The 21,302-nt window shown below is 39.8% G+C and overlaps 1 protein-coding gene across 2 annotated transcripts in view; it reads left to right on the top strand.

Annotated features, from left to right (window-relative positions):
* Positions 1 to 21,302, top strand: part of LOC140714608 (zinc finger E-box-binding homeobox 2-like) — a 148,052-nt gene that overhangs the window by 107,159 nt on the left and 19,591 nt on the right. For both annotated transcript variants that reach the window (XM_073025960.1, XM_073025951.1), the window contains exons 4-5: positions 13,459 to 13,530; positions 18,369 to 18,557. In XM_073025960.1, the coding sequence (XP_072882061.1) occupies positions 13,459 to 13,530; positions 18,369 to 18,557 (261 nt within the window). The remainder of the gene's footprint in view (positions 1 to 13,458; positions 13,531 to 18,368; positions 18,558 to 21,302) is intronic.

The following is a 21,302-nucleotide window of genomic DNA, read 5'->3' as shown; positions in this document are numbered from 1 at the left end:
TTATATTCCAAATTTTGCAGGTTAAGTGATGATTCAATCACTATAATATATTGAATTTTGTGACACACTTCAGAAGCTAATGCAACTTTGTAAATGACTTAAACTCATAAAAGAGCCCTGTTAACATTTTTATGCATCTTTCACTTACCTGGTGTAGAATTTAATTAAAGAATAACATGAGGGAGGAGCACAGATTGTAATTATTGTTTAATTATGGGGAAATAACATCACTTTATCATCATGCCTAAGGCCTGTAGTTTGACACTGGACCCTATGAACTGACATGAAAAACACTTTGCTGATATTTCCTGTCAAGGATCTACATACTCTTATATATAGTGAGAAGAGGTCAATGTTCAAAATAACATCTTCACGATCTTGGGATCCTCATGCCATGTAATCAAACATTAAAACAATTTTATTTCCATGTATTCAATATCTACAATATTATTATCTTGTGCATTGACGCACATCTGCTGTTGGCATTCAAGGAATGTCATACTTGATGTCAAGAAGGTGTATTACATTTTCTGAGCATTCACATCAAATGTGCTCAACTTCCTGGTCTGCGAGATGAATGAAACATTCAGAAAATCATGGAATTATTATGCATAGAAAGAAGGTGTTTAGTTATCAAGTCTTTGTGATGTCAGATGCATTCCTTGGTCTTTCTTCACAGATCTGAAATTATATTCCTGTAAGAGCTTCTCCATTTCTCAGTAGAAATCCTACCCGATTCAGTTTCTATCAACCTGCAGGCAGTGAATTCCAAATCATAACAATTCAGTTTTTTTAAAAGTTATTCTTCGCATTCACACTACTTTTTGTCTCCATTTAAAAATTTTTCTTGCATGGCCATTTGCAGCAGTTGATGGCATAGAGCAGTAGTTCCCAACCTGGGTCCACGGACTCCCTGCTGAACGGTATTGGTCCATGGCACAAAAACAGGCTGGGAACCCCTGGAACTGCTGAGCCCAAGTTCAGTAGCTGAATCTGAATAATTGTCACAGCAGATAGTTCATAATCCTGTCTGTTAATGTGGATTTTTACATACTCAGATTCTGCCTGCTCTTGTTTACCTGTCAGCATTCTGTGGTAAAATATAGAGAGAGTCATAGAAAAATACATCACTGAGGCAGGCCATTTGGCCCATTTGGTCCATGGCAAAACATTTAAACTGCTTACTCCCTTCAGCCTGCCCCCCATACCCCTACCATCCATCTACCAATCCAAACTTCTCTTAATGTTGAAATCAAGTTTGCATGCACCACTTGTGCTGCTGGCAGCTCACTCCACCTTCCCACAATCCTCTAAGTGAAGAAGTTTCCCCTCATGTTCCCCTTAAGCTTTTCACCTTTCACCTTTAACCTATGACCTCTGGTTGTTATCCCACCCAACCTCAGTGGAAATCTATTTCTTATATAAATAGAAATATATTTATATGTATTTAAAATGTACTAATTTTTGGGATTCTTATAATGTGATGCTGAGTTATGCCATCTTTAAGGATTAGTTTGGGAAGGCACTTCTGGTGAAGAAAAATGCAAATGCAAATAACAGCATATTTCAGACTTTACAGGAAGCCGTTGGGAGTGGAAAGGTGTAGTAATAAAAATGTCCTTCGTGATAGAAGTCTGTCCTATATTATGTACATGATGTAATAATACAGGACAAACCCTTATTGTCAAGGTTACTTTTATGCTCCCCATTGAAAGAATATAATGTAGCTACAAGAAAATCTCAGTCTTGCTAAAGAATCTGACATTTTTCCCGTTGAAGCTAGTGGATCTTCAATGGAACAGCTCATGATGAGTCAGAAGAGACATTTTCTCACCTGGAATTTATAGCACAGAAAATCCCGTTCAGCATCCCAGTCTATGCTCAACACAAGCTTATTCCCCTATGATTGGTTCCTTTGACCATGTTATGTATTTGTTTCATTTAGGGTTGCTACAGTAGCGTGGTTGTTAGCACAACACTCTACAGTACAGGCAGCCTGGCTTCAATTCCAGCCACAATCTGTAAGGAGTTTGTACATTCTCCCCGTGACTGCGTGGGTTTCATAAAAAAAAATATTCATCTATTTCCCAAGGCCTTGTGTTGAGCTGCACCCTGAAGGTTTAATGCTACCTTCTTCAGTCCTTTTTGTAAGGTGGAAGGTGGGATGGGATATGAGCTGTAGGTCAGACCAGGATAGGCACTTAGATCACTGGTAAGCATGGACAAAGGGAGGTGGGACATAACTGCAGGCCATACATTAGAGCAGAGGTTCCCAACCTTTTTTATGCCAAGGACCATTACCATTAAGTAAGAGCTCCATGGACCACAGGTTGGGAACTCCTGCATTAGAGAGAGGATATAAAATGTACCTGTGAAACTTATACTTGGGAATTCTGAAAGGTAAGTGTAATGCTGGGATTTTAACACCAGAAGCAAGTGTGACACAAACAAGAAGAAATAACTTAGTGATGTTAAGCACCATGGCAGGATTATTTGCTTAAAAGTCCTTTGAGCTTCTGGCACATGGGTAAGGGCAAGGTGCCACAGAGCATGCACTTTTTCTCCTTTTGTCCCACCTGAACCCTTTAATCCTGGGACAATTGTTGAGCTGTCACTATTTAATGATATGGTAGCCGTGAGGCTTTAATTAATCCAGATCCTATTTAATAATTAATGGTCTACCAAAGTCAATCCAGAAGTACAATAGTATCAATAGAAAATAAAGTCTCATTGATCAACAAGATCCCAGATAAAATCATCCAGGTCTTCACCATTCATAACCCTGGCGTGCAAGTCACATGTTTCAGCTTTGGATATCTCCTGATTTCTGAAGGACTATTCATGCTCTTGCCAGTAGTCCTTCAGAAATCATGATATATGCAAAGCTGAAACTTGTGGCTTTCACGCCAGGGATATGAATGGTGAAGGCCTCAATGATTTTATCTGGGATCTTGTTGGACATTGAGTCTATATTTTCTATTGATATGACTGTACTTCTGGATTGATTTTGGTAGACCATTAATGCTTTCTCATTTATGCCAGACAAATCAATTACCATGACCTGATTGCTGATATTATGTGCAAAGGTTTATTGAAAAAAGCCTTCTGATGGAATCTTCAGTGGTCCTCTGTTGAATTCATCATCATTATCATCCCTATGTGCCGTGATGTATGACGTAGGCAATCATAGCCCCAAGACCATTACTGTTCTCAACAAATTTTTGCCATTGCCCCTTCCTGTACAAGACAGGTGTCCCTGGCCATTATCAATACTTTTCAGAGATTGTCTGCCTGGTGTCAGTGGTTGCATGACCAGGACTTGTGATATACACCAGCTGTTCATTCAAACATCCACCACCTTTTCTCCCAAGGCTTCACATGACCCCGATGGGCGGGTGGGGAGGGGGAAGGAAGCTAAACAGATGCTACACCTTGCCCAAGGGTGACCTGTAGGCTAGCAGAGGGCAGGAGCACCTTACATTTCCATTGATAGAAACGTATCTCCATCCTGTCTGCCACCTGTTCTGTTGAAATACTGAGGTATAAATGCACTACTTACTTTGTTACCCACGCTCTTGCCCTTTTTGCCCTTTCTGTGACTTAAAATTATGGTCTAGGACTGCTGAGATCAAGATTACTGTGCCTGACTTGACTGTTTCTCCCAGTGCTCAGTTTAACTGAACTATGGCTTTGCTTAATGTAAGAGCCAGTCTTCAGTTGACCAGCCACTGACTTGGATGAGTGCGACTTCCTGTTGGAATGTCGACAAGGCTCAAAGGTGTCCACTGCTCTGCAGAATGCCCAGAGATCAGAATCCACTGCATTTATCTGGTTATCACCAACTCAAGTAGCCTGCTTTTACAGAAGCTCCTGCAGAATAAAAAAAACTGCTGACCTCTCAGAACTGTACCTCAGTGAGTGTCAGCATTTACAGGAGAGCAAGGGGAAACAGAACTTTCAGTTCATGCCAAGAAGCACTCCTAAACAGCATTGCCATTGCATGCAATAAGATTACAAAACTTAAGTACTTTTTAAATGTGGGTTTCCAAATTGTGCTATCCTTGACCACCATTTTAAGAACGTTCGAGAGATTGGTCATGCACTTGCAACAAATGCATGAGGACAGCAGGAGAATAAGATTTTTTTTCACAAAGCAGCAACATATTCAGTTCTAAATAAGCTGACAAATGTCATTTGCAAGTCTGGGCACCTGAAAACAAGGAAGTAGGTGTCCTGTGGGATATTTCGTAACCATTTTTAAAAAAACTCAGCGACAGCAGGGCTGATTGTTCTAATCTTAAACTTTAGTGCACTTGTCATTGGGGAGGGTTAGAGGAGACAGCTCAGCCTAGATGGACCTGTGATTACAGGAACCCACCATATTGTCCTCTTCTTCCTCAAGTGGCTAAGCAGAAGTTGGTGCAGATTACATCTGCTTTGATCTTAGCCTTATCTGTGCACGGTCAGCTATCTTGTCTATTTTTGAAATAAGTGCTAACATTTTTAAACAGCCTTCAGTCCATTCAGGTTGCATGCATTTTCCAGGTACATCACTGACTTGGGCAGTAGAATTTGGTCATAGGAAATACTAGTAGTTAAATCTGCAAATAGGAAATGTTAATTCCAAAGGGAGCCCTCTGTGACACTCTGCTTCTGGTGAATGAACAGAAAATGGTGCACTATGTTTGGACAATTTCCAATACACATTCCCAGCATGCAAGTATTCTTGCTTAGAAAGTGAAGCTGGACTCACTCCCTAAATGTAATTTTGTACTTCAAATAAAATCTGTCGAAGTAGAACCAAACGAATATCTGCACATTCAGCAATTGAACCTTTGGTAAATTATACCAATCTGGATTTAGCTGCATTTATCTGTCTTATTTTCATAAAACATAATACTTCTGCTATTCAACATTAATTCCTATGCACAATATTGGAATGACACAGTACAGGACTCCTGATTAAAGTTTGCACCCTTGCCCCAGGGATTTCACTTCAGTTACGTGTCCTTGATAATTGCACGAAAAGTCCTGGAACTTTTTTCAAGAACACCCATCAGAAGATCATTTGACAGAATTCGTAATGGTAGGAGAGTTACACTTCAACACAAAAATTAACAATATTTTGGGTTGTAAATGTAAAGCTGTGGATCATGTGCTTGGTATTGTGAATCTAATAATTCACAACCACTCACAGCTTTAATCTTTGCATTTAAAAATGTCAACTTTTTAAAAAAAGATTCATCAGTTAACCAAAGAGGAATCACAATTACATTCATTATTACTTGAAAATTTTTAACTGTTAACAATAAAGTTAAAATGTAATAAAGAAATAACAGAGAGTGGTAGAAAGATAAATATGTTTAATTAGGGTAGGAGATGATTGCCAAAGGAAATGCAACTCCTACGGAAGGCACTAACACTTCTAAATTAATCTTTTATATTGAATCCTTTTCATGCATCTAATGAGAATAATGATTCCTAGTGTTGTTAACCTTAGGATGTAGGAACATGGTCCAATCCCTGTCCCTCTTGTTGCAGAATGAATCATATGTTACAATTTAAGTTATATGGCATGAGCTTGGGTGTCATCTATAAATGTATGTTGTTGGTTTCACTACTGACAACTGAGAAATGATCAGAAGTTTTCCCTATGTACTGTTTCTACTACAATACAACATTAACAACCTATTTCAGATGTTACTGGACGTAAAGCACTTTGGAACATTTGAATCTTGGTTTTATTAAGAGTAGAAAACCAAACCTCAGACAAACAGTAATGTTTTCAGACAGTGGCTCTGACGGAAATTCAGATGATATTAATAAAAACTTTATCTATCTTGTATTATTGTCCTGTTAAAAACTCCCTGTCCCATCTTGATATTGTAATGTTGGCAGTTGAATATTTTTATTCATCAAAAGTTTCAGTTAAACTTTTGAGTTCTTTCTACACTTCTCGCTCTGCATAATTTGCTGCCATATCTTAGATCCTTCTCTGAGGAAGTATCAACACCGCATGGTTTTGAAGTTGTCTGTGCAAGCTAAACTGGAGGTTAAACACAGAAAACACTTTCTCTCATTATTGTCAGGTTTTTTGAATTAAATTGCACTCTTTGAGATCTCCCACTGGTCCTTAAAAAACATTTACAATGTCAATACAATTACTTTTCAATAGTATTATCTAAAACCTTAAGTGGAAAAGAAATAAAAAGATTGTAATGCAATGTTTTATAGGTAAAACAGTCTTTTTATTTTTTTTATAATTTTCTCTGTATAATCTCTTTTACTTTTTCCTGTGAAGATTCTAATCAGCTTGACTTTTATCTACAAGTTCAATGCCCAGGTTCAGCCACTCAAATAGCCTTTAAATAAATGGTATAATTTGCTTGGATTGTCAGAACTGATACTGGGATTTGAAAATGAATTGCATTTAACAAATGTCTGTGCTGGTTCAAAGAGAGCACAGGTCTTTGTGAATGTAACATAATTCCTCCCCTCAAACCTCCCATTCAAAACATGGGAGTCAGCTGTTCTTTTAGCTTGGGCACCAAATTCAGTTATAATCTGTATTCACAATTTTCTTTTTACAACTGATTATAAATTACACTGACAATATATGTGAAATTTCACATGGGAACAAACCTCAATACAAATCTAAACAAGGAATATAATCTATTTTTGACATACTTGCTGGCTTTGTTGTATTTGCAAGTAAACACAACTCATTTGACTCCTTGCAGTAAATATATGCCTTAATTCAATTTACAAGGAGGGATTTAAAACTGCAAATATTGACTCAGAAAACTTGAGAGGCATAGTGGCTTAGAATTTTGACATTTCTCACAGCAGGTCCAAATGCATTTGATATTGGGCATAAGTCTCCGTTTCTCAAATGTCTAGTAATCTCCCCGCCTCCCCTTCACCATTCCCCATTCCTGTTTTCTTCCCTCATATGATCTCCTTACCCGCCCATCACCATCTTCAGGTGCTCCTCCCCCTTCCCATTCTTTCATGGTCTTCTACCATCTCTCATCAGATTCCCCCCTCTCCAGACCTTTACCACTTCCATCAATCAACTTCCCAGCTCTTTACTTCCCCCTCTCCCACTCCTGGTTTCACTATCACCTACTATCCTATATGTCTTCCTCCCGTTCCCCCACTGTCTTACTCTGACATTCTTTATAATCCTGATGAAAAGTCTTGGCCCAAAACATCGACTGCTTACTCTTTTTCGTTGAGGCTGTCTGGCCTGCTGCGTTCCTCCAGCATATTGTGAGTGTTGCTTTTGATATTGGGCATTGTTTTGGTGAGCCAAGCTAACATGCAGATGCCAGCTTTGTATTGGCCATCAATAGTCCTTAGGTAAGTAATGTTCTCAGAAAGGCAGGGCACGGAGCACAGGATGATTGAAAGGAGCAACCAGGAGTAATGTGTGATGTTCCAAGTAAATTTTATTAATTCCAAGTACATATATGTCACCACATGTACTCCTGAGATTCATTTTCTTGTGGACATGCTCAGCAAATCTATAGAGTAGATGCAGCTATAAAGGAGGCAAGACAACAACTATATTTCATTAGGAGATTTTGTTTGTCGCCTAAAATACTTGAAAACTTCTACAAGTGTACCCTGGAGAGCGTTCTGACTGGCTGCATCACTGTCTACTATGATGTGGTTGGTGCTTCTGTATAAGATTGCAGTAGTGAGGTCCATCATGGGTAGTAGCCTCCATAGTATCCCAAGACATCTTCAAGGAGCGGTGCCTTAGAAAGGCAGCATCCATCATTAAGGAGCCCCACCATCCAAAACATACCCTTTTCACACTGTTACCATCGGGAAGGAGGTACAGAAGCCTGAAGGCACACTCTCAGTGATTCAGGAACAGCTTCTTCCCCTCTGCCATCGGGGACATTGGACATTGAACCTATGAATATTACCTCACTACTTTTTATTTCTGTTTTTTTTTGCACTACTTATTTAAACTTAACTCTTTAATATATATATATATATATATATATAAACTTTATGTAACTCATTTTTCCCCTCTATATTTACTTGTGATGTATTTAATTGTAGTGCTGCTGTAAAGTTAACACATTTCACGTCATGCCAGTGATATTACATCTGATTCTGATTCTGAGAATAGTATCTATAACAGGATCAATGAAAAATCAACCAGAGGACAGATGCAAATATAAGTAAATAGCAATAAATAATAAAAACATGAGATAATAAGATAAAGAGTTCCAGAACGTGATTTCATTGGTTGTGGGAACATTTCAATGATGGGGCAAGCGAAGTTGAGTGTAGTTTTCCCCTTTTGTTCAAGAACCTGATGGCTGAGGGGTAATCACTTTTCTTCAACCTGGTGGTGCGAGGCCTGAGGCTCTTATACCTTCTATCTGATGGCAGCAGTGAGAAGAGAGCACGACCTGGATGTTGGGGATCCCTGATGATGGATGCTGCTTTCCTATGACAGCATTTCATGTAGATGTGCTCAATGATTGCTTGGGAGGGCTTTACCTGTGATGTACTAGGCTAAATCCACAACTATTTGTAGGATTTTCCATTCAAAGGCATTGGTGGCCAGTCAATATACTCTCCACTACACATCCATAGAAGTTTGTCAAAAGTTTCAGATGTTATGTGGAATCTCTGCAAACTACTAAGGAAGTAAAGGTGGACATTACATTAATGAAACTTTCAACTTTAATAGCCAAGAAAGCGGTAAGTCATTTTGGTCCTCTTCCCTGTGTGCTCTGCACTTCATTCATGTTTAGCATTGATCAACCAAAAAGTCAAATCCCACAACTAACAACATTTAAAATGCAATTGGACAAGAAGTCGGATAAGGAAAGTTTAGGGGTATCTGGGTCAAATACAGGCAATTGGTACCAGATAGATGGGCATATTGGTCAGCATGGATTGGTTAGGCTGAAAGGCCTGTTTCCCTGTCTCTATGAATCCATGACTTAATGCTATTGTTGCTCAAAAACAACTTGGGACCAATGGGTGTGTGAACTGGGCACAAGGGTAGAGAAGGGAATAGAGTCTTAGTGTAGGCGATCAGCAATTTATTTGTTCTGCATGCAGATGGCTTTGCAAGTTCAGTTGTTGATAGTGAGGGAATTGAAGGAATAATGATTAGGTGGGTAAATGGATAAGATTCAAAATCTACAGTGGAGCAGGCCAAAGGGACTGCATGAACTGCTTTTGCTTCTGATTTTTCTGTTCTCGTGAAGTTTCACCAGTTCAGCTCTGACTGCCCACATGGCAAGTCACTGCTTTCAATAGTAATTCAGCGCAAAATGCTTTATGAAATGTTTCAAGATGGTACTACATGATATAAGTGTGTATTAAATAATTATATCTTAAAAAGACATTAGCCAAAACACAAATACTGAAGGTGCAAAGTTTCACTATAATGCTTATTATCTTCAAAAAATGCAGCATTTTCCCTGTGACAAAAATTCCAGATTGAAAATGTGTGCATAATAGAGTGTGGACAGTTGAGGTGGTATAGAAAATAATTTAGTACCCTGTTAGGTGCTGGATTGTTTAGTTGTTTAGCTTCTAATGGTATCAGTCACATGTAGCTGCTGGTCAGAATAGCCCCAGATAATTTTATGCATTAAAATACTTTGATAGAAGGAATCTTAGCCAGTGGAGGGGGAAAGATTCAAGGGTCCTGCAAGCACATTAAGCATTTTCTGCTGTTCCTCCATAACAGGAATATTCTTTGTTTTTTTCATTCCCCTGGCTGGTGTAGGGCTCCATGAGTGGTTGTTGCCCTCAGATATCTTGTGTAAGAAGCCATTGTTCACATGTGAATGAAAAGGCTGTCTGACAGTGGCCGATGTGGTAGCCAAAGCCAATACTACAGTCATCTGCTGTGCTTACATTGGTAATATCAGTAGGAACTAGGCAGAGTTATGAAGAATCAGAGCCAACCTAATATTTTTGTTGCTGATCGTGGAGCACTTTGATTATCTGATTGCTTAAAAAAAGATTTTAAAAAATCAAATTTAATATCATATGAGGAATGGGATGGAGAGTTTGTGTAATATATCAGTATACATTGAGACTAATCTTGACAAGTGATACCTTCCAGAATGCCACTTAGCAGCTTGAGGCAGCTCAGTCTATATCACTTAACATTTTCTTATATTTAAATTCTAAAGTAAATTAGCAAGACTTTGGCACTGCGACGATTGACACTAAAGGCACGCGTGGAGCAGAACATTATGTGTAGTCAATCCATACACAGTTTGCGCCTACACAAGTGAAGGCATGGCAGTGTCATACCAGCTTCAGTAAGTTCTGGCAATAATCCATATTGCTAATAAGTACAATGGGCTAGTGTAAGGTCACCCCAGAGAACATGCATAACGCCCACTGCAAAGCTGTCAAGGCTACATTCTGAAGACATGGTCAGGCATTAGCGATTCATTAGTCAACTTCATTACAAGTGTGTTAACCCTTTCCCTGGATCAGAGCTATCTGCTCCTGCAGGTAGGCAACTGACTAGAGTCGGATATCTGAAACAAAGGAAAACACTACTTAATTGTATGAGGGAAGCTCCAAGCTCTTTCTACCTGGAATGAATTTGGGACATGGAGTTTAGAGGTTTGTTTAGCTGAAGTAAATAGAATCAATACAGACTCACACCCCATGTCAGTTTTGCAATGAGTTAAATCAGACCTTTAATGTAAGGAATTTTTATTATACATGCTTGACACATTCTGCATTTGCACAACCAAACAGAACTGAGACACCATGATCAGCTGTGAGAGAGTAGGAGTGAGTTCTATGGTGGATCAACTCAGTCAAGGCATGGAAGTAGTAGTCAAAGAAGGGAGAGGTGTGAACCAAAAATTAGAACTACTTGCTTTGCCATATAGAGAAATAAATAACCAATTTTATTCCTTGGCCCCTCTAATCATTTCCCAAAAAAAACCGAAAACCTGAATCTCAGATTTAAAATTGACCATTGAATTTTTATTGGCTTTCATTTTCAGAAAAAAGATCCAGAAATTTACCAGATATGTTTCCTAACTTCAGTTGTAAATGGCCTGCCAGTGGAGATGCTTTCTTAGTACAACACTTATAATTGATATCCCAAAAATTTCAGTTGAGTTACCCATTAATATTCTGAGTTCCCAAGTATACAATGGTTCCTTATGCAATGTTTCATTCAGAGTTATAGAGTTATAAAGCAGGCCCTTTTGGCCAACCTGTCCATAACAATTCAGATGTTGTCCTGTTGCTTATGTTTGCCCCTAAACCTTTTCTCCCCATATACCTATCCAAATGTCTTTTAAACATTGCAATTTTTCCTGCTTCTACACCTTGCTCCAGCAGTCTTTCCCGTTGTGCTCCAACCCGTTTTGTTAACGGAGGCCTGAATGCTTGGAGCTACTGGAGTCGTTAGAACTGTGGTAGGATGAACAATTTGGCTGTGAAGAAATAAGTGAATGGCTAAAGTGATACAAAAATTATCTGTCTGCTTGAAAACTGGAAGACTTTGTGAGATCCTTATAGAATGAAGGCTGTACATTTAACTCCTTTCAGGCCACAGGCACAGATTCTAACCTTGAAAATAAACTGCCACTTGCCAACAATTCACTCACTGACTAATTCGTAATTTTATCATCTGGTGACATAGATTCTATCCGTGATTATATAATTTTATTTTAGCGATTTATTTTCATTCCTCCAGCAGCAATTTCATCTATACTGCTTTACACAGATGCACAATCTGAGCAGGCAGACAGTATTGAAGCTGTTACACGACACAGATACTCATACACATAAAGATATTCCTCAACTCCAATCTGTCATTGCTAAACTCCGAAACAATTTTACTTCTGTGCCACTCAGTGAATATTTAGTGTCAGTATGGGCTCAGATGTTCTTCTCCTTCAGATCTACTCTCCCCTCCTCTTTATCTCTCTCCTCTCCCTCTCCCCCTCTCCCTCTCTCTCTCTTTCTCAATCTCACACACTCTCTCTCTTTCTTTCTCTCTCTCTCTCTCTCTCTTTCTCTCTCTCTCCCCCCCTCCTAATCTCTCTCTCTCTCTCTCTCTCTCTCTCTCTCTCTCTCTCTCGCTCTCTCAGGAAATAGGTTCTCAGCTGAAGAGCGTAGTTGACCTGCTCAAGTTCTTTCTGTTCCTTCCGGTTACAGCACAATAAAAGTTTTGTGTTTTGAATTGTCCTTGACATTCTTTTATCCCACAATGGTGGACACAGTGTGCTGGAAAACATGACATCATTATCACTGACTGACGCTCAAATATATCACCTGCGAATCGGCTTCTTTTTCTTCTTCAACCCTTAGCATCCAGAACCAAGTGGCTCTTTGAAATTTCTTCCATGAACAATAAATAATAGCACATTATGATTGTTTTAGAGTGTATTTATTGCTTTCTTATATTAGTTAAAGAAAAAGAATGATTAAGTGATCTGTAGTGAGAGAACTTAACATGTACTGAGGAGTGCTTAACAAACAGGCTTTCTGATATCTGTCGTCCATGGCTGCTGTATTATTTACTGTGGCACATTGATCATTTTGCACTCGAAGACAACGACATGTGTAAAAAAAAAAGTGTTTTTGCCCGTCTTTCTTTCAAACCTAGCCTCAAGGGACTAACCAAAGGGATACTGCCTCTTTTACACAGCGTGAATGTTCTGTTTTGAGTCTAGTTTGTTTACAAGGCCATGATTGTAGTGGTTTTCACTTTAGGTGCCACACAGTCTATGCAACTGCAACAACAAAACTGAGTTCAAGAAAGAAATCTGTAAACATTTTTTCCTATTTATGAATGCTGGGTGAAGCAAACAGATAGTAGAGAACTGAAGTAAATCTCTTACCCTTTACCTAAAAAAGGTACTCAGATGGTTAGAGAAGTAGAAAGCTGGGGCATTGCCATTATTACACAAAAATTGTGTCATTTATTTCCTCAGACGGTTAAAGAACCCTCAGATGAAAAACTTATGATACACATGACTCACATGGATGAGCAACAGTATAATACAATGGCTATATTTCTATTAATCTCTTACCAGAAATACCTCAATTTCAGTGTATATTTGTGAATTAAAATTGCTGACTTGGATTGTTTTTTGAAGCTGACAGCCCTATTTTTGTGTGAGTTTGTTTCTCTCTTCCTTTAATTCTTGGGATTTTTTAATCCCTATTTTCTTCCTTGAGTACCTTTGATTTTCATTGCTAGCTGTAACACTGAAGGTAAATAAATACTGCTCTGAGGCAGAGTTATTGGATTCATTGAAAAGACGAGAACAAAGTTGATGAAGCCAAACGTTCAGTGCAGTCTGTGTTTACCTTAAAAGACTCCCTCACTTCACCAGGTCTTGCTTGCTGTGACTGGCAGGTTCCAACACCACTATAAAAAAAAAGCTCATAAAACTTAGTCCCTTCTCCTGTCCTCTTTCTCTACAGAAGAAATGAAGGAAGAATATGACACCATGGGGCCTGAAGCCACACTTCAGCCTAGTAGAGTTAAAGGTACAGGTGAGTACATAGACTGTTCTTTCAAGCATTTTTCATCAGTATGATGCTTTACCATAAAAGCCTCACCATAAAACAGTGGTTACTTATTTTTTAAAAACTTGTCTGGCTGAGGTGTGCTCTGAATAAAGCTGTGGGTTTACTTCAATTAGATTTATATCAGCCCTTACTTTCAGTCTTCCTGTGCTTTCCAATTAGCTTTCCCTTACAACCATGTACCACCTCCCAAATAATCTAATGGGTTCAATTCCCTGTGTGTGGCTGGAAATCCACAGATGTAGTAATGTTTGTGTATCTAACGGTCTCTGCAGTCTAAATTAGCTTATTCTTTACGTAAACAACAGTAAATTAAACAGCAGACAGTCATGGGATTGAGTCCCTTTAATTCTGATCCAAAGTTCTTCAAAGCCATTCTAGGTGAATCCAACAACTGATTTTAAGTAGGAAATGAGGAGCCATGTGTTCATGAGCATTTCAAGAATTTTTTTTCCACCTGATAAAGAGCTTTTATTAAAGCCACCACACAGCAGTATTGAAAACTTGTACTCTTTGTCCTAGGTAGTTTCAAATGAGCTCCTTTCTCCTTTTAAGTGGGCTGAGCCCTTTTTTATATTTCAGTTCATCAAGGTGTTTTCCAGAATGCAAATCAAAGTTGCAACACTGAACCACAGAGACGTGCGTTTCGGTCTAAATTTAACTTCAGATGGGAACTTTACCAGTAGCTGGTTGCACTATGACATATTTTGCTAATCTCGTGAAAACTGGTCACAGGTTTTGAAATAAACAGAGGCAATTAGCTAAGCTGTTTCTGATTTTGCAAGAGCATCAAAAACCAAAGATAGATTTAAATACATATTTTATGTTCCGTTTCAGTCCTGTTTAGCAGGTTCCTCATACTGTATTTTCAAAGACTGCACCACCACCCTATCTGACATGTCAGGATCTACTGTAGCATTTTGATGTTGGCAAAACATATAATTTTTAATATTTTGTTCTTTAATGGGATAATCTGTTACTCTAATAAAGTTATAACTTAGACTTTTAAAAAATTTATTGACATACAGCACAAAGTAGGCCTTTCGGGCCCTTCGAGCTACACTTCCCAGCAATCCCCTAATTTTATCCTCGTCTAAACAAGGGACAACTTACAATTACCAATTCACCTACCAACCGGTACACCTTCGGACTGTGGGAGAAAACCGGAGTACCTGGAGGAAACCGGTGTGGTCACAAGGAGAACTTACAGACTCCTTACAGGCAGCGGTGGGAATTGAACCCAGGTCTCTGAAACTGTAAAGTGTTGTGAATCCAGGCCACTGGTGCTGTGCCATCCTAATTTTTCTTTTATTCAATGCTGTGTAAAAAATTCTTCTTTATTTATTTCATCACTGTAGACTGACAAAGGGTTGGCCAATTTATGTTTATAATTCTCTGTAGTACAGTGAGTTTTTGGTTGACCATCCATTCTTTTGTGGGTATTATGCCACTATTCCAACATTACTCTTATGCTTAATGGTAGCTTTCAATGCATGGCCATTAGTATAATTGTGCATGTGAGAGCTTTTTGATTTAAATCTGCCACTTCATTTTCAACCTATAGTAAGTGGATTTAGATAGAACTAAATCCGAGACTTTGGATGGGTCATTACCTAAAGTAGATTACCATTTCTGCTTAGGCCGGAGTGATCTTGGAAAAGAAGCCCCACCAGTTTGATAGGCTGAGGTTGCTAGAGTGAAACGGCAGCTTCAGTGATGAATTGGAAATTGGTATGTGTTGCACTAATTTTTTTCAGGTGCAAAATGGACTCTAAGCATCTCGGTTTAGTAATGAGATAGACTGCACAGAATCTTTACAGGCTTTAAGCTCATTGCCAATCAACAGTGACCATTTTTAATGCATCCCGAGCAACTTCTTGAAACAGAAGTACAACTTTTGGATTCTGCTAGTTAGAGTACAAAATAATCCCTTTCCAAAAAAAAATGTTAGTGATGGCTGTCCTTGCTCAGAATCCTCCATTCGTCCATGTGACAATATGGAAGTATAAGCAGTTTGTTAGTGAAGAGGCGTATTTCCTGTTTGGACTGCAGGTTCCACACAATCAGGCCCTCAATCTCTACCATTTATTTATTTATTCAATTTTCAGTATCTGGCTGTCACAGGAGAAGGTCTGAACTTATAGTTCCTGAGAGTCACCTCCTTGAAATGCTGTCCTTCTGGAGAAGGTACTCCCACAGTACCACTGGGGGAGAGGTTCAAGTCAAGTCACTTTTTATTGTCATTTCGACCATAACAGCTGATACAGTGCACAGTAAAAATGAGATGTTCAGGATTAAACCCATAAACAATGGTGTTATATTTTCATGTCAGGATAGTGTGAGATCCTCAGACAATGGCATTCTCAACCACAGGATTTCCATCACCCATTTCAGCACCCTTTTCCAGTTCTACCCCGATACACTGCCATTCCCCCACCCCTACCTTTCTCACCACTTCAGCAAGAGTTGCTAGAGACAATTTTCCTCTCAAGTTCTGGAAGACTGGAAGGTAATCTATTTCCAGATTCTCCTCAATACTGAGTTTGAAGTGAGCACAAAGCAGAGAATAAAAACAGCATGGGGAAGCATCAAGTTTCACCTTGATTCTGCCCCTCAAAGCATAAGAGTTTCAAAATCAGGTGTAATATCAATGGCATATGTCATGAAATTTGTTGTTTTCCAACAGCTGTACAATGCAATGCATAAAAATGAAAACTATAAATTATAAGAAGTGCGGGAAAAATACTGAGCTAGTGTTCATGGGTTCATTGTCCATTCAGAAATCTGATGGCAGAGGGGAAGAAGCTGTTCCTGAAACATTGAGTGTGTGTCTTCAGACTCCTTTACCTCCTCCTTGATGATAGCAATAAGAAGAGAGTATGTCCTGGGTGATGGGGTCCTTAATGATGGATGCCCCTTTTTCAGGCATCAACTTTTGAAGGTATCCAGGATGCTGGGGAGGCTAGTGCCCATGATAAAGCTGGCTGAGCATACAACCTTTTACGGCTATTTCCAACCCTGTGCAGTGGCCCCTCCATACCAGACGGTGATGCTCTCCACAGTATATCTGTAGAAATTTACAAGTGTCTTTGGTAACATACCAATTCTCCACAAATTCCTAGTGAAGCATAGTCGATGCGGTTCCTTCTTTGTAATTGTATCAATATGTTGGGCCTAGGATAGTATCCTCAGAGGTGTTAACACCCAGGAACTTGAAACTGCTCACCCTTTCCACTTCTGATCCCTTGAAGAGGACTGGAGTGTGCTCCCTCAACGTCCACTTTCTGAAGTCCACAATCAATTCTTTAGTCTTACTGACATTGAGTGCAAGGTCGTTATTGCAACACCACTCAACCAGCTGATCTATCGCACTCCTGTACACCTCTTCATCGCCGTCTGAACTTCTACCAACAATAGTTATGTCATCGGCAAGTTTATAGATGGCAATTTGCCAGGAGAGCATTTTGTCCAAATATTTTGTGACCTGTTGGCCTAGAAATTCAGTTGTTAAATACTATATTTTTTTCAGTGATACCCAATGGGTAACTAATTCGGTTCTAGATGTAAAGCTAGAAAAGGGGTTTGGGGCCATTTTGCTTTACCATAAAAGTGAATCACCCTGTAGCACCTAATATGACATCTGCTTTGGCATGTGTCAAAGTATGCCATTCTTTATGCAACCCCTCTCTGAGAGATTGGCTGGGAACATAAACAGTTGTCTCAAGATTGCTTACTTTTGAACATTGAGGGGTCTTTCAATGTGCTAATGGATTGGGAACTAGTAGACCTCTTAGTTACCTTAGGCATACCTCCTAACACTTTTCCGATTCCCCCCCCCACCTTTCAAATCTTGGTACCATCTTCCCCAAGTCCAGACCCTGAACCTTCTGGTCTTTAATCAACTGATGTCCAGGCCTCAGACTCCTTCCCAGCTTAGTCCTTCCAACGTGTCCACGACCACTTTGCCTCATCAGCTGGATGTGTGATTCTCCAACCCTTTATGGCTACCATTACTCTCATCCCAGCTTAACGCTTGGGCCTCCCAATCCTTCTCCTGTAAACTTGGGCCCATTACCACCCCCCAACCCCTGTCTTAAGTCACTGTTAAAAAAAGTACAATGCTCAAAAATTAATGGCAGCATTGAGGATGCAGAATGGGCATTACCGGTTCTCTCTCCAGTACCAGTCTGGCATGAACAGTTAAGACCTTTAAACTTTTAAGAGCATTTATAATGTGCCAATGAACTGGTTAACTTCTGCACCAAAAACATTGTAGTTACTGAATTTAAGGGAATCTCCACTTTCTCTGTGCTGAAAATTTCTTGGTAGCCATATTGTTACTGAAATACATAGAATTGCTGGCTATATTTTTTTTCTTCTTTAAATAGCACCAAGATTCCCAACGCAACTATGAAATGCCAGTAACAAAAAATAAACAAGGAAAAACCCTGAAAGATAACAAGACTGAGGAAAACAGAAGTAAAACTTGGCATGGTAGCAAGTCAGGCAGTTTAGGCTTGTAATCAGCATGTACCAATAAGGGTCTGTCATTTCCTGGCTAATGAAGGCTGTGGTTTTATTTGCTTTGTTTGTGATTATTTCAGCTATCTCCACCTAACAGTTAGAGTTCCCACAAGAGCTAAACAGTATGGGGAAGCAAAAATTCCAAGTAAAATTGCAGTTCTTCAAAGCTGTGCGTTGTGACTCGAGAGATGCCAAGTCATTCTGGCTTGTGCAGTGAGATTGGTCTGTGCAGAACTGACATTCTTCTCCCCTTTTTTGCCTTTCTCAATGTCTTTTTTTAGGAAAGACTGTCGATTGCACGTCAGATCTCGAGGAGTATTTTGCCAAACGGAAGCTTGAGGAAGGAGACAGCCACGCGGTTAGCATTGCAGAATACTTGCAGCGGAGTGACACAGCCATTATCTATCCAGAAGCGCCTGAAGAACTTTCCCGGCATGGAACACCGGAGGCCAATGGGCAAGAGGACAATGGTGAGCCTCTCCCTGCCCATTAGCCATTACACTGATACTTTCAGCTGCCTTGTTTATAAGTCATTAAGTGCTTTGAGTGTTTACACTAAAGCAATAGGAAATTAGTAACAGCTGAGGGAAGCCTATCTCAAATATAAAACATAGAACAACACAGGTCCTTTGGCCATTGATGTTGTGCTGACATTTTAACTTACTCCAAGATCCATCTACCAGGGGTTCCCAACCTGGGGTCCAAAAACCCCTTCTTTAATGGTATTGGTCCATGGCATAAAAATGGTTGTAACCCCTGAAAAACTCTACCCTTCTACATAACCCTCCAGTTTTGTTCATCCATGTGCTTTCATAAGAGTCCCTTAAGTGTCCCTAATGTTTCTGCCATCACCATCACGGCTGACACCCTCCATGCTCCGTGTTAAAAAAAGCCTACAGTACCTCTGGCATCCTCCCTAATCTTTCCTCCAAACACCTTAAAGTTATGTCCCTTCACATTAACCATTTCCACCCTGGGATAAAAAGTCTATTCCTGTTCCTGCTGTCTCTGTCTCTTATCATCTTGTACACCTTGATCAAGTCACTTCTTATCCTTCTGTCCAAAGAGAAAAGCCATAGCTTGCTCAACTTATCCTCAAAAGCCATGCTCTCTAATGCACTTTCTCATAGGCTGAAATTGTGTTAAAATTGTTAAACGGTATAACATTTTTGTTTAATTTTAACGCAGAAGAGTAAGTTATGCTTAGTTATTTGAGAGGATTTTTTTCACGTACAACCAGTGACATATGAGGAGTGTTTGATGACTCTGGGCCTGTAATCATTGATTAGCAGAATGAGGGAGGGATCTTGTGTACGTGTCAAATTTTGAAAGGTCTGGAGAGTGGATGTGGGGAGGATGTTTTCTGTGATTGGTGAGTCTAGGATCAGAGGGAGCAGCCTCAGAATAGAGGGATGCACATTTGGAACAAATATGAGGAGGAATTTCTTTAGCCAAAGGTAGTGAGTCTGTGGAATTCATTGCCACAGACAGCTGTGGAGGCCAAATCATTGGGTGTATGTAAAGCAGGGGATTTGTAAGCATATCAAAGGTTTGAGAAAGAAGGCAGGAGAATAGGATTGAGAGGGACGATAAATCAGTCATGAAGGAATGGTGAATCAGACTCTAGAGGCTGGATGGCCTAATTCTGCTCCGATGTCTTATGGACATTTTATACAGTGAAATGACGGCATCCTGAAAAACAATACTCACTGAGTCATAGAATTAGACATCTCACAAACAGGCCCAGCCCAGTTATTCCCTGGTGATCAAGATATCTATCTGAGCTAGTTCCATTTGCCAGTGTTTGGGCCAGGTCTCTCTAAACTTTTTTTTTATCCATGAGATTTAGCAGCTATAGATACAGTAATGTTATAAACACTCAATAATTCAGGGAGCACCTGTGGAAAGACGTATGAAGTTGGTCTTTCTAATAAAATGTTTCTCATCAGGACAATGAATTTGCATAGTATTGCATTCTGGGAAATGGTAAAACTTGCTTTAGTCTCCTGGGAGATAGCGACGGCCATTTCAACTGTTGTTATTGGTGTATATGCTGGATATAAATTTGAACTGTTTTGAGGAACATGGTTTTTCAAATTAACCGAGATTCACATTGAACCCTGTTGGAAAATATAGGGTGGTGAACGGATGTTTGATAAGAACAGATGACCTCACTGTCTCTCTCTTCCAGACATTTCAGTGCCTTGTCATACACATATCCATACTTAAAGCTCATGTGGAATGAATGGAGAATGTCCTTACTAGCACACCGCCCTGCAAAGTCACTTGAGCATGGAATACAGTGGAAGTCTGGATTAAAGGAACAGACAATTGTGATTCAGAATGTGGCAGAGTTGTTTAACTGAAAAGTTGAGATCCAGCAACGGTCTCATCTTGTGACAGTGTGATCTGATAACCACATCACCAAACAGTTACTGCAAGTTAGCAAGTGTAGCACCATATAATCCTGCTTCTGCACTCTTCCCATTCAGAAATTTGGACAAATATTGTTTCTTGGTTGAAAGCATAACTTGCACATTACATCACAAACAAGAGGAAGTCTGCAGATGCTAGAATTCCAAGCAGCACATACAAAATGCTGGAGGAACTCAGCAGGCCAGGCAGCATCTGTGGAAAAGAGTACAGTTGATGTTTTGAGCCGAGACCCTTCATTAGGACTGGAGAGAAAAGATGAGGGGTCAGAGTAAGAAGGTGAGGGAAAGGGAGGAAGAAGCAGGAGGTGATGGGTGAAGCTGGGAGAGGGGGGAGGGAGTGGTGAAGTAAAAAGCTGGGAAGTTGATTGGTGAAAGAGATCAGAGCTGGAGAAGAGGGAATCTGATAGGAGAGGACAGAAAGCCATGGAAGAAAGAGAAAGGGGAGGAGCACCAGTGGGAGGTGATGGATAGGTAAGGAGGTAAAGTGAGAGAGGGAAATGGGAATGGTGAAGGAGAGGGAGGGGCATTACAGGAAGTTTGAGAATTTGATGTTCATGCCATCAGGTTGGAGGCTACCCATATGGAATATAAGGTGTTGTTCCTCCAACTTGAGTGTGGCCTCATCGTGACACTTTACCTGTGAGTCTGCTGGGCTAATCTACTGTTTCTGGTGCTCCTGGTGCAGCCTCCTGTATATTGGTGAGACCCACCACAGACTGGGAGACTGCTTTGCTGAACATCTGCTAGAACAAGCGGGATCTCCCAGTGGCCACCCATTTT

The sequence above is a fragment of the Hemitrygon akajei genome, chromosome 2 (assembly GCF_048418815.1).
Source record: "Hemitrygon akajei chromosome 2, sHemAka1.3, whole genome shotgun sequence".
NCBI classification, from domain to species: domain Eukaryota; kingdom Metazoa; phylum Chordata; class Chondrichthyes; order Myliobatiformes; family Dasyatidae; genus Hemitrygon; species Hemitrygon akajei.
The sequence above is the reverse complement of the archived record's forward strand: the minus strand, read 5'-3'. Positions and strand labels throughout refer to the sequence as shown.